We start from the raw sequence: 12,711 nt of genomic DNA, 5'->3' as shown, positions 1-12,711 counted from the left end.
GTGGTGGCACATGCCTGTAATCCCAGCTACTTGGGAGGCTGAGGCAGGAGAATTGCTTGAACCTGGGAGGCAGAGGTTGCATTGTGCTGAGATTGCGCTATTGCACTCCAGCTCTGGGCGACAGAGCAAGACTCTGTCTCGGGGGACAAAAAAAAAAGAAAATCTACATATTGTTTCTTGCACTCCAAACAATAATTTCGGTTTAATTTTGTTGGGGTGAAAGTAAGTAGTATAAATGTTACAAATATTTGCATATGTTTGGAGGAAAGGCAGGCTAATGAAGAAGTTACCACAGTAGCTTCCATTGTCACATCTCTTTGTCCAAAACCTTTTATTGGAAGTTAATAACGTAAGAAAAATAATTTGGGCCAGGCACAGTGGCTCAAGCCTGTAATCCCAGCACTTTGGGAGGCCAAGGTGGGAGGATCACTGAAGCCCAAGACTTCCAGCCTAGGCAACATGGCGAGACCCCATCTCTTCAAAAAATACGAAAATTAGCTGGGTATGGGTAGCATGCACCTGTAGTCCCAGCAACTTGGGAGGCTGAGGTGGGAGGATTGTTTGAGCCAGGGAAGTCAAGGCTGCAGTGACCCGAGATTGTGCCACTGTGCTCCAGCCTGGGTGACAGAGTGAGAGACCCTGTCTCAAAAAAAAAAAAGGAAAAGAAATGTTGAATTCAGTATCTAAAATATGACAAGTCTGAAAGCACACAAAGGCTTCCACGAATACCCTGCCTAAAAATTGCTTACTTCTTGGTTTTTCATTATCTGGAGAGTGTTAACAATTTTTAAATTTTTTTAATGGAAATGTCTTTAAAATTGTACAGAATTTCAGAATGACTGACACTGCTGAAGCTGTTCCAAATTTTGAAGAGATGTTTGCTAGTAGATTCACAGAAAATGACAAGGAGTATCAGGAATACCTGAAACGTCCTCCTGAGTCTCCTCCAATTGTTGAGGAATGGAATAGCAGAGCTGGTGGGAACCAAAGAAACAGAGGCAATCGGTGTGTATTCAAAAGAATAAATGCAGATGGTTGATCTGGCAGAGGATCGCTTTAATCTGCTAGACTGGAAGACCAGTGAGGGCAGGGACCACTGTTTTTAGTACGGCATGCCTAGTACCTAATCACAGTACCTGGTACATCGTTTCTGATAGATATTTGCTTTAATATTTTTTCAGCACCATATATTTTTTCTTGCTGTTCAAGTATGTGTGTTTTCTTGTTTTTAGATGTTCTTTCTGTAAACTAGTATTTTCAGTGCAAATCTACTTTAAAAACCTAGAGTTGGCCGGGCGCAGTGGCTCAAACCTGTAATCCCAGCACTTTGGGAGGCCGAGGCGGGCGGATCACGAGGTCAGGAGATCGAGACCATCCTGGCTAACACAGTGAAACCCCGTCTCTACTAAAAAACACAAAAAACTAGCCGGGCGACGTGGCGGACGCCTGTAGTCCCAGCTACTCGGGAGGCTGAGGCAGGAGAATGGCGTAAACCCGGGAGGCGGAGCTTGCAGTGAGCTGAGATCCGGCCACTGCACTCCAGCCTGGGTGGCAGAGCGAGACTCTGTCTCAAAAAAAAAAAATTCTAGAGGTTGATATAATCAGCTCATGAATGCACAGCTATGCTTCTTGTGATAGATTGTACATAACATCAGCAGTTGAAAGGTAAAACAATCGCTTTTTTTTTTGCTTTTGCTTTTGTAAAGTACTATGGTACTTTGTGATTCCTTACTCTATAGATGAGTCAGCGTCACATTTATTTGGGTTTCTTTTTAGAGGGAAATTAGTAATAAAGCTGTAAAATAAAGAAGGAATCGTTGTCAGTTTGTGTCTTGATCTCATGGTGGTTGGGATCAGGGTACATACACATCATTTTATGCAAACACTAAGGCTTTTCGCTAACAACATAGCAGGTCAAAATTCACACATACAAAAGTTTAACTCTGTACTGTTCACACTTTTCTTTTTAATCCTGTAAGTAATGCTGCATTTTGATTGTTCTTACTTTTTTGGTATTTAATGTGGGCTGATTTTACAATGTTATATTCACTTCCAGATACATACCTCTGCTGCTTTCTCTTCTATAAATAGTGATGCTATAAACTTCCTTTCACAGAGATCATTCTATTTCAAATCATTTGAATGATTATTACAATGATTTCATTCAAATAAAAAGTTAAACAATTTAAGCATCTTCACTCCCAAGTTCTGGCAGTTAATCCATTTATTAATATGTTGAAATGAGATTTTTGGTTTTTTTATGCTGTCCTTCATATCTGTTGAAAAGGGCTTATTTTGTTTGAGAGTAACATTAGGAGTGCAAATTTCAACATAGGTCAGAGGAATTAACAGGCACCTTCCTGACTTTACTAGAGTGACCAAAAAAAAAAAAACTAAACAATATTTTAAAAGGCACCTTCCAGCCGGGCGTGGTGGCTCACGCCTGTAATCCCAGCACTTTGGGAAGCTGAGGCGGGAGGATCACTTGGGGTCAGGAGTTTGAGACCAGCCTGACCAACATGATGAGACCTCCGTCTCTGCTAAAAATACAAAAATTAGCCAGGTGTGGTGGCACGCCTGTAATCCCAGCTACTCGGGAGGCGAAGGCAGGAGAATCGCTTGAAGCCCAGAGGCAGAAGTTGAAGTGAGCCAAGATCATGCCACTGCACTCCAGCCTGGGCAACAGAGCGAGACTTCATCTCAAAAAAAAAGGGTATCTTCGTAAGCCTGTTTTTTACTGCCTTCTCTCTTAGCACCCCAGTCTAGGCCCTCGAGGTTGACTTCCCCAGGTACTTCATGCTCTGCATCTACCTCTCCCTTTTATTCTCCCTTCCTGAAGAGCCACCCTCTCAGGTAACTATTTTATTGGAAAGGACCTAATAAGTCGTGCATTCACATTAAGATACAAATACAATTTTAAGAGTAAGGGTTTTCCCTGTACCCCCCTAATTACAACAGTAGTCAAGAAGCCAGTGCTGTTATATAAAGATAGGATTTGAGATAGAATTTGATACTACAGATATTTAGCCTAGATAGTAATGTCCTGACTATACCCCAGGATCTTCTCTGAAAGCAGAAGTGTTATTAAAAATATGTATCACCTGGTTGAATATGGTGGCACACGCCTGTTATCCCAGCACTCTGGGAGGCCGAGGTGGGAAGATCACTTGAAGCCAGGAGTTCAAGGCCAGCCTGGGCAATGTAGCAAGATCCTGTCTCTACAGAAAATTTAAAAATTAGCTGGTTGTGGTGGTGCATGCCTGTAGTCCTAGCTACTCAGGAGGCTGAGGCAGGAGGATCCCTTGAGTCCAGGAGGAGTTCAAGACTACAGTGAGCTAGGATCATGCCACTGTACTCCAGTTTGGGCTAGATAGACCCTGTCTCTAAAAGTAACGATTTATAGGCTGGGCGCGGTGGCTCACGCTTGTAATCCCAGCACTTTGGGAGGCCGAGATGGGCAGATCACCTCAGGTCAGGAGTTTGAGACCAGCCTGGCCAATATGGTAAACTCCTGTGTCTACTAAAAATACAAAAATTAGCCAGGCATGGTGGCAGATGCCTGTAATCCCAGTTACTTGGGAGGCTGAGGTAAGAGAATTGCTTGAACATGGCAGGTGGAGGTTGTAGTGACCTGGGACTATGCCATTGCACTCCAGCCTCGGCAACAAGAGCAAAACTGTGTCTCAAAAAAAAAAAAAAAAAAAAAAAAAGATTTATAAAATGATCACCTGAGAAAGCACAGGCAGTTGGGACAGTAGCTGACTATAGCTTTAGGGCAGGATTCTGTGCTGTGCCAGCTGTTGACACAAAGGGAGACGTATGGGTCCAAGGCCAGCGCTGGAGGAGTGCTTCTCAGGAAGCTCAGAAGAGATGTGGTTTTCCAACTGTATTTAAATGTTTTAACACCCAACACAGCTAGGCTGCATGTGTCCTGAGTATCAGTCCTGCTTGAAAAAATGGGAAGAAACCTACTTTCAACATGAGTTAATTCTGCATGCTGCATGAATAATCTATGTTGTTACGGTTTTTGTTTTCTAACAGTAGTTACTATCAGACTGTACCCCTGCCTCCCATCTGCTTAAAACCAGGAAGAAATAAAAGGCACAGTTTCTGCTTCATAGGACAGAAAATGACATGAAAAAAAGCTTAAAGATAATTTAAGAGTGAGAACAAAGAATTAAAATAGTGTCAAACAGAATTAATTTCAAGTAGACAGTCTGTTATAATAACATATGACATTAGGCATAAGGAGTCCTAGCTTCCAGTTCTGTGCTTAAAACCTATGTGACCTTGAGAAAATCATGTAAACGCTGAGCTTATTGGCTCAGCTGTAAAAATGGTGACAATACCCACCCTGCCACCCTCACAGAATTATAAAAATAAATAACCAAAGGAAGAGCTTGAGAATATAGAGTTGTGACCATTAAACCCCTAGTGGGACATAATAGGTGCTGCATAAACATTTGTTGAATCAATGGAAGTATTTGGTAAATTGTAAAGCGTAGTGTTGACATAAAGGATGTAGAGTAATGGGCAGAAGATGAGGTAGGGCAGGAGACATTGAGAATTAAGGATCTGTGATTGTTTCCTTATGTTAATTCATATGTGAATTAGCAAAGGAAAGCAAATCATCTCATTCAGAAAATAAACACTTCAAATGTGGAAGATGGTTTGCATAAAAGTTAAGCTAAAATTAGTAGCATTTGGCCAGGCTCAGTGGCTCACGCCAGTAATCCCAGAACTTTGGGAGGCTGAGGTGGTGGACCGTCTGAGGTCAGGAGTTCGAGACCAGCCTAGCCAACAAGGCAAAACCCTGTCTCTATGAAAAATACAAAAATTAGCCAGGCATGGTGGTGCACACCTGTAGTCCCAGCTACTAGGGAGGCTGAGGCTAGAGAATCGCTTGAACCTGGGAGGTGGAGGTTACAGTGAGCCAAGATTGCACCACTGCACTCCAGCCTCAGTGACAGGGCAAGACTCCATCTCAAACATAAATAAATACATAAATTAAAATAAAATTATAGCATTTGACATTTGAAAATTGGTAGTGAATTTAGAATGTCAAATATTAATTATTGAACACATCAGATTAATGTCCTTTTGAGAACAGGATGCTGGGGACTTTTAGAGTTTTTTGTTTGTGTTTTGTTTTTGAGTGCTAGGTGGACTTGGGGTTACACAGAATGTAATAAACTTGAGTCACTGCTCTGAGAATAGTTTTGGGGTTCCTGAAACCACATAGGAAAAAGACATCTGGGGAGATTTCTAGCATGGTTTTTGTTCCCAAAGCCACTTTCCTTATAATGCTCAACAGACAAATATGTAATTACCCCTTGTATTTAATTCACCTAAAGAAAAATATAGGACTTTATGATAGAATTAAGAGTAATGAAATATCAGTTTTAAGTTTAGAATGTTAAAATTGAAGGAAATGATCATTTACCCTGAAGGTTATTGACAGCACTAATTTTGAACTCTCATAAAAGAATTACACTTGTTTCCTAAATGTAATTTTTTTAAAAAACATTATCTATTTTTAAACAAGTTCAAGCCAAACCGAAATACAATTTTTTATACCTTAAAAATTTTCCTAGACTTCCTATTTCATTTGATTCATTCTATCCAAACACAGATCTGGCTATGTATGGAAATCTATGCCATAGACTGTTGACTTCTTTTAATTAGCACAATTATCTACAGTGAAAAGGATTTTTTTTTTAATTAGGCAATATAGGAAACAAATACTCCCAGCTTAAGGTGGCCTTTATTATTATTGGACTTCAGTTAGCTGGAAACGTTACTTGTGAAAATACTTACTTTGTAATGTCAGACAAATTAGATATTATATGTAAACTATTTACTGAAATGCCTATTTGAATTTTTCTTTCAGTATCTTGCATTTTAACCAAAGACACATATTTAATATGTATAAATGAGGATTTTGAAATATTAAATAAGGCTTTGGTTCTGTGTGAAAAATTATATAAGGTACTCAAAGAATTTTTATTCTGTTTATTTATGAACACAGAAAGATATGCTTTTAAAACTCTCAGATTTTAAAATTGATTTAAGCCCTACAGCAGAAAATACTCTTGACACTGGCAGAAGTGAATATTGTTAATATTGAGATTAATCCTTTAGGATTCAGATATATCCAGAGATGACATAATATCTAAACAAAGATTTTTCCTGACATCTGCTATATTAAATTAGTATAGAATGAAATAAACAACTAGATTCAAGTAGTAGATTACAACACTGGAGCCCACAGCAGCCTTGAGAGCAGATATCTCCTCTTTTCTAGAAGTCTGGTCGATTACTGCTGGGACCAGCTTTTGAGGAAAATAAGGATGGAAGTAGAGAACCCTTGACCTGTGGACATTCTGGGAGAGAGTGGCCCTGGGCCAGGCTGGCTGCATGGGTCCCAATCAGTGGGGCTGCACTACATCACGGTGTGCCCAGGATGAGGAAGAAGTGACACTTCAGCTGTTGTGACACTGTTGAGGCCTCCGGGTGCCAGAGAAACATCTTGCTTCTGAGGAATTCAACTATCAGTGCTGTCAGATTAGAAAAGTGGAGATGAGCTGTGGATAATACCCCTCAGATTTAAAGATTTACAGGATGAAATAGGAGGAGCAGGTTAATGAAGAAGACAAGTCTTCGGTCAGAACAGCTGGCCGGGTACAGTGGCTCATGCCTGTAATCCCAGCACTTTGGGAGGCCGAAGTGGAAGGATCACCTGAGGTCAGGAGTTCCAGACCAGCCTGGCCAACAAGGCAAAACCCCATCTCTACTAAAAATAAAAAAAATTAGCTGGGCGTGGTGGTACATGACTGTAATCCCAGCTACTCGGGAGGCTGAAGCAGGAAAATCACTTGAACCCAGGAGGCGGAGGTTGCAGTGAGCTGAGATTGCACCACTGCACTCCAGCCTGGGTGACAGAGCGAGACTCCGTCTCAAAAACAAACAAACAACAACAACAACAAAAAAAAAACAGCTAATATGTGATTCAACTGCCCCATTGCAGGATTAAGAGAGAGCATGAAGTATGGAGCACGGAGCTAGGCATATAATGGGTACCCAGTCAGTCAGGTTCATATATAAGAATGAGTTATCTGTGGGCTGCTGAGGTGCAAGAAGGACAACTCGCATATCTTTCACCATGTCTTCATGGGCTGATGGGCTGATTTCAGCTGTTTTCATTCATCTCCCTAAAGGGCACAGACAGCCCCATGTATGGGCTAATTGAGCTGGTGTTTTCATTCCTTTCCCTCAGGGACACGAGAGCTCTATGTATTAATTACCAGTTAGATTTTCTCTGGGTTTCAGTGACTCCTCCTGAGACAGCTTCAGGGGATGATGTGATGATGATCTCATGGTTTTTTTCCACTGCTAGTGCCTTTAACTCCCTAAAGGATCTCCAGCTTCTTTGAATTAGGTAAATAAAGCTGCTCTAATTGCTAATGGCCAGAGCTTTGTTGTTTGTATGTGTATTTTTTGCATTTTAAAATTTCCTCAACTCGTGTGTTTACAAAATAATATAAAAAGTGAAACAATACAAAAATGAATAATTTTGACCGGACATGGTGGCTCACGCCTGTAATCCCAGCAGTTTGGGAGGCCGAGGCAGATGGATCACCTGAGATCAAGAGTTTGAGACCAGTCTGGCCAACATGGCGAAACCCCGTCTTTACTAATAATACAAAACAAAACAAAAAAAAGATTAGCCAGGCGTAGTGGCTCAGGACTGTAATCCCAGCTACTCAGGCTCAGGCTGAGGCAGGAGAATTGCTTGAACCTGGGAGGTGAAGGTTGTAGTGAGCGAAGATTGCACCACTGCACTCCAGCCTGGGCAACAAGAGTGAAACTTCGTCTCAAATAATAAAAAATAAATAATAATAATAATTTTTTAACTGACTTCTATAGCTGTTATTTTCCTTTCTTTATTCACTCTTCTCTATCTTGCCTTCTAAATTCCATACTGTTTTCAGCCTCTTCTCTGTTGCACTGCTTCCAACATGGCCTTTATTTCTATTATGCTTTTGTTTTTCTTTTTTTTTTTTTTTATTTGAGACAGGGTCTTGCCCTGTCACCCAAGCTGGAATGCAGTGGCACAATCATGGCTCATTACAGCGTAAAACTCCTGAGCTCAAGTGATCCTCCTGCCTCAGCCTCGCAAGTAGCTGAGACTACAGGCACACGCCACCATGCCTGGCTAATTCTGAAAAAATTTTTTTGTAGAAATGGGGTCTTACTACGTCACCCAGGCTGATCTCAAACTCCTGGCCGCAAACTATCCTTCTGCCTCAGCTTCCCAAAGTGCTGGGATTACATGAGTCAACACGGCCAGCCTTATCTTTTACTTTTAAATTCTGTTGGTCACATTTCAAATTTTCAATAGCCACATGTGGTATGAGCAGCTATCACGTGTACATGCTGCCCAGTATGACTGTAGAAGAGAACTAAAGGCTAGCATTTCTGTTGACTTGACTCACTCTCTTACTGTCCACAGTGCCCCAATCCCCCTAGGCATCTCTGGGGAAACCTAAGGCTTTGAAACAGTTTGAACATCACTGTGATAGTAAAAACATATCACAGATTAGTTTCCTGTAGAAATGACCAGGGAGTATGTAACTTGTGGCCGCAAAGTTTGGGGATTCTTCCCTCCCCAAACTCTATCTTGGGAACCGATGGACCATGAGGCAGACAGGATCATAAAATGCAAAAACCCTTAATAACTGATTTATAAGGATTATCTGAGGAATGCCTATGTGGGTAGAAATAGGTGGTCTTCCTGCAACCCAGAAAAAGGGAGTTCTTGTACTATGAAGGATCATTATCTCCAGTGTTGTCCCAAAAGATCATCTGTGGCTGGTTGATACCATAGGTCCATCCCTGCAGCAGAAATGGGAGTTACAGATGGTCATAGCTTCCTTACCTTGGCCCCTAATTTCCCTAGCTCTGATTCCAAGCTCTCCAAGCAGCCTTCAAATGATGATTCTCTTAAAGAGATTTCCCAAAGGGACAGAATGTTCTCACTAGCAGATCCCACTATAGTCTATTTGGCAGGCGTGTTCTTCACTCAAGTTAATAAGTTGGCATCCTGATTAGAAATTAGCTCTTTGCCAATTGCCCAGCCCAGATCCATTTTCAGAAACACTGGCTACGTGGACTTCTGAAACCTGCAGAGTTAAGGAAGGAATTCAAGACCATGCTGATTCCACCGTGGCAATGGGCTGAGACTCTTAAGTACCCAGCTGGCCCCAAGTTAACACCACTCTGGCCTGAGCTAAATTTAAGATACAAGGGGACTAAGCTTAAGGAATGGCTCTGAGAAGACGAGAAGGATCACAGCATGTGAGCATGGTAGTCAGGCACTGCAGAACAAATTTCCTAATAGTGCTATTGACTACAAAAGGAACCGAGTTTCAAAGTTTGTGTAGCTTTCTGCTGTTGTGTTATGGTGCCACCTCTTGGATGTGAATTGAAATTCTAAGTTTTTAGTCACTAGTTACATGCATTAAAACAATTTCAATTTGGTGCCACATGGGTTCTAAAATGTATCTTCTGCATTATAGCTAAGGAACTATATAACCAAATGCCTGGAATCCAGGAGGGGATGCTGACAGCCCACAGCCTAGAGAGCTGCCTCCTAAAGTTTGAGCATTTATGTGTTTGGAACTTGATTTTTCAAAACAGAATCTCTGTCACTCAGGCTGGAGTGCAGTGGCACGATCTTGGCTCACTGCAACCTCTACCTCCTGGGTTCAAGTGATTCTCAGACCTCAGCCTCCTGAGTAGCTGGGACTACAGGCATGCACTACCATGCCCAGCTAGTATTTTATTTTTAGTTTAGAAATGGGGTTTCGCCATATTGGTCAGGCTGGTCTCAAACTCCTGACTTCAAGTGATCCACCTGCCTCAGCCTCCCAAAGTGCTGGGATTACAGGCATAAGCCACCACACCTAGCCTAGGTGTTTGGAACTGTAAACACTGCAAAGATGCCACCTCCATCCTCTGGTCCATCAGAGGGAATGCTGTCCATCCCCTAACCGAGAGGAAAGTGTGGAATGGCTCACAGAAATCGAGTCTGAAATCTCTGCTCCTGCCTCCAGGGCATAATGAGCCAGGCTCTTCTTTCCCAGGTTCTGTCAAAGTACAGTATAGGCAAAGCACCTAGCAGTGTCTGTCAAGTAAGCACCCAAGATAATAAATGATTAATACATCATGTTTGCACAAGTAATTATCATTTATTAAGGTGGGGATGATAGGTGACAGATGCAGTGCTAGAACATCGTATGTCAGCACAGTTGGATAAATATTTTTCAAACCTTATTCATGGGCTGCTTCAAATCCGGGATTCTCAGGACAACACAGGACAAGAAAGGCAGTGTAATCAAGTCAATGTAGACTGCCTAGCCAGTATTCACTTGAAATTAATGGGAGTGGGCAAAGCTAGAATCATGTCATTAAACGAACGTTATGGAGGCTGAATATTTTGTGCTTGGGCACTAGGTCACTGGGTCTACTTCAGTATTCATAGGGGAAGACCACAGCCCAGATGACGAAAAGTACATTAACTGAGCTTCTACAGCAGGTCAAGGTGCCCAAGCCTTAGCTGTGATCTCTTACCAGTAGGAATAATCCTATGTGAGACAATTTGTTAGACTGCTAAAGACTACCTCGTTTGCAGGGGGAAAAGGGAATCATGTTCTGGAAATACAGCCCCTGGGCCAGTTCCTACCTCCAACAGTTTTTTTTGTTTTGTTTTGTTTCTGGTTTTTTTTGTTGTTGTTGAGACGGAGTCTCGCTCTATCGCCCAGGCTGGAGTGCAGTGGCGCAATTCCGGCTCCCTGCAGCTTCTGCCTCCCAGGTTCAAGCGATTCTCCTGCCTCAGCCTCCCAAGTAGCTGGGATTATAGTCATGTACCACCACGCCCAGCTGTTTTTTGTAGTTTTAGTAGAGGCAGGGTTTCACCATGTTGGCCAGGCTGGTCTTGAACTCCTGACCTCAGGTGATCCACCCGCCTTGGCCTCCCAAAGTGCTGGGATTACAGGCGTGAGCCACCATGCCCAGCCCCAAAGTAGTTTTTGATGACAAAGTGTCACCATATCTTGTTACAAGACACTGCTATGTTTCTCACAGAAAAAAAACTTACCAGGCAAAATGTCCCCACATTTAAAATATCACCACTTAAAATGAAGTAAACAGGTTATCGTAGTAGAAACTGGTGGTTCTTATCCAGCACCCATTCCTCTCCTCGTACTTTTCCCAATTTCATTCAGGTATCCAACTCTCTCTACTTCTTTGCTTCTGAGTATGCTGACCTCTAGGATGGGCCTTAATTGGCCTGAAATAATTAGGTAACTCTTTCTTCTAGTTACTGCTTTAGGGAACTTGTTTTATAGAATGGCATTCCTTGACCATAGGGGCTAGCTTAGAAACCTCATGTGACTTGATTTTGGCTGATATAAGGGAAGGTTGACTGAAAGCTTTTGGAAAATACCAGAGCTCCTTGGAGTGGCCTTTTCTCCTACTAGAGGGGTTGATACATGAATATGAAACCTAGTTGGCCTTTTGTCTATATGAGGTAAGTGGGCCTAAGGATGAAACTGGCACTGCTGAAAAGTGAGGGGAAGGAAAGAAAGCTTTCTTTTTTTTTTTGAGACAGTCTCCCTCTGTAGCCCACGCTGGAGCACAGTTGTGCGATCTCAGCTCACTGCAACTTCTGCCTCCTGGGTCCCTGTTCACATGCAATTCTCCTGCCTCAGCCTACCGAGTAGCTGGGATTATAAGCATGTGCCACCATGCCCAGCTAATTTTTGTATTTGTAGTAGAGATGGGATTTCACCATGTTGTTCAGGCTGGTCTTGATCTCCTGACCGCATGATCCGCCCACCCTAGCCTCCCAAAGTGCTGGAATTACAGGCATGAGCCCATGAGCCACCAATGCCCTACGGAGAGTTGATCTTTTTTTTTTTTTTTGAGACGGAGTTTCGCTCTTGTTGCCCAGGCTGGAGTGTAATGGCACGATCCCAGCTCACCACAACCTTGACTCCCAGTTTCAAGTGATTCTCCTACCTCAGCCTCCTGAGTTGCTGCGATTACAGGCACGCACCACCACGCCTGGCTAATTTTTTGTATTTTTAGTAGACACGGGGTTTCTCCATGTTGGTCAGGCTGGTCTCAATTCCCGACCTCAGGTGATCCACCCTCCTTGGCCTCCCAGAGTGCTGGGATTACAGACGTGAGCCACTGTCCGGTCAGGAAAGTTGATTTTTTATAGTATCATTTTATGACATTCTAACAGTGATCCATGTAAAATCCACAAGTAAAACGGCTTTATGGCACACACTGAAATGGTGTTGAAAAAGAGTGGGAAAAGCTCTTAAGACCATGTAAAACAGAAGCACATTTGCAGGCAGTGTATGGCATAGTTTAGAAGATAAAGCAGCTGGGCTTAAACCAAGCTCTGCCACTAATGTGCACTGTGATCTCACATAAGCCACCTTTTTCTTGTCCTTGATACCTATTTGGTACAAGTTAAGAGTTGTTCTAGATGAGTGGCTTCTCTTTCACTGTCTGGGATTTTTTCTTTTTTCTTTTTTTTTTTTTTGAGATGGAGTCTCACTCTGTTGCCGAGGCTGGAGTGCAGTGGCACTGTGTTGGCTCACTGCAACTTCCATCTCCTGGGTTCAAGCAATTCTCCTG

At 42.4% G+C, this 12,711-nt stretch overlaps 1 protein-coding gene across 2 annotated transcripts in view; it reads right to left on the bottom strand.

Moving 5' to 3' along the window:
* Positions 1 to 782: 782 nt before the first annotated feature.
* Positions 783 to 12,711, bottom strand: part of LOC105520263 (chromosome unknown open reading frame, human C15orf40) — a 20,145-nt gene continuing 8,216 nt past the window's right edge. Inside the window, exons 4-5 of one of the 2 annotated variants that reach the window (XM_011953868.1) lie at positions 3,102 to 3,216; positions 1,761 to 1,795 (exon numbers count right to left, since the gene is read on the bottom strand). In XM_011953868.1, the coding sequence (XP_011809258.1) occupies positions 1,773 to 1,795; positions 3,102 to 3,216 (138 nt within the window). In that variant the 3' untranslated portion in view covers positions 1,761 to 1,772. Of the gene's footprint in view, positions 975 to 1,760; positions 1,796 to 3,101; positions 3,217 to 12,711 lie in introns of those variants that run through there. The other variant, XM_011953870.1, reaches the window with a different exon arrangement.

The sequence above is a fragment of the Colobus angolensis genome, unplaced genomic scaffold, assembly GCF_000951035.1.
Source record: "Colobus angolensis palliatus isolate OR3802 unplaced genomic scaffold, Cang.pa_1.0 Scaffold376, whole genome shotgun sequence".
NCBI classification, from domain to species: domain Eukaryota; kingdom Metazoa; phylum Chordata; class Mammalia; order Primates; family Cercopithecidae; genus Colobus; species Colobus angolensis.
Note: the sequence above shows the minus strand (reverse complement) of the source record. Positions and strands in the feature narration are given on the sequence as shown.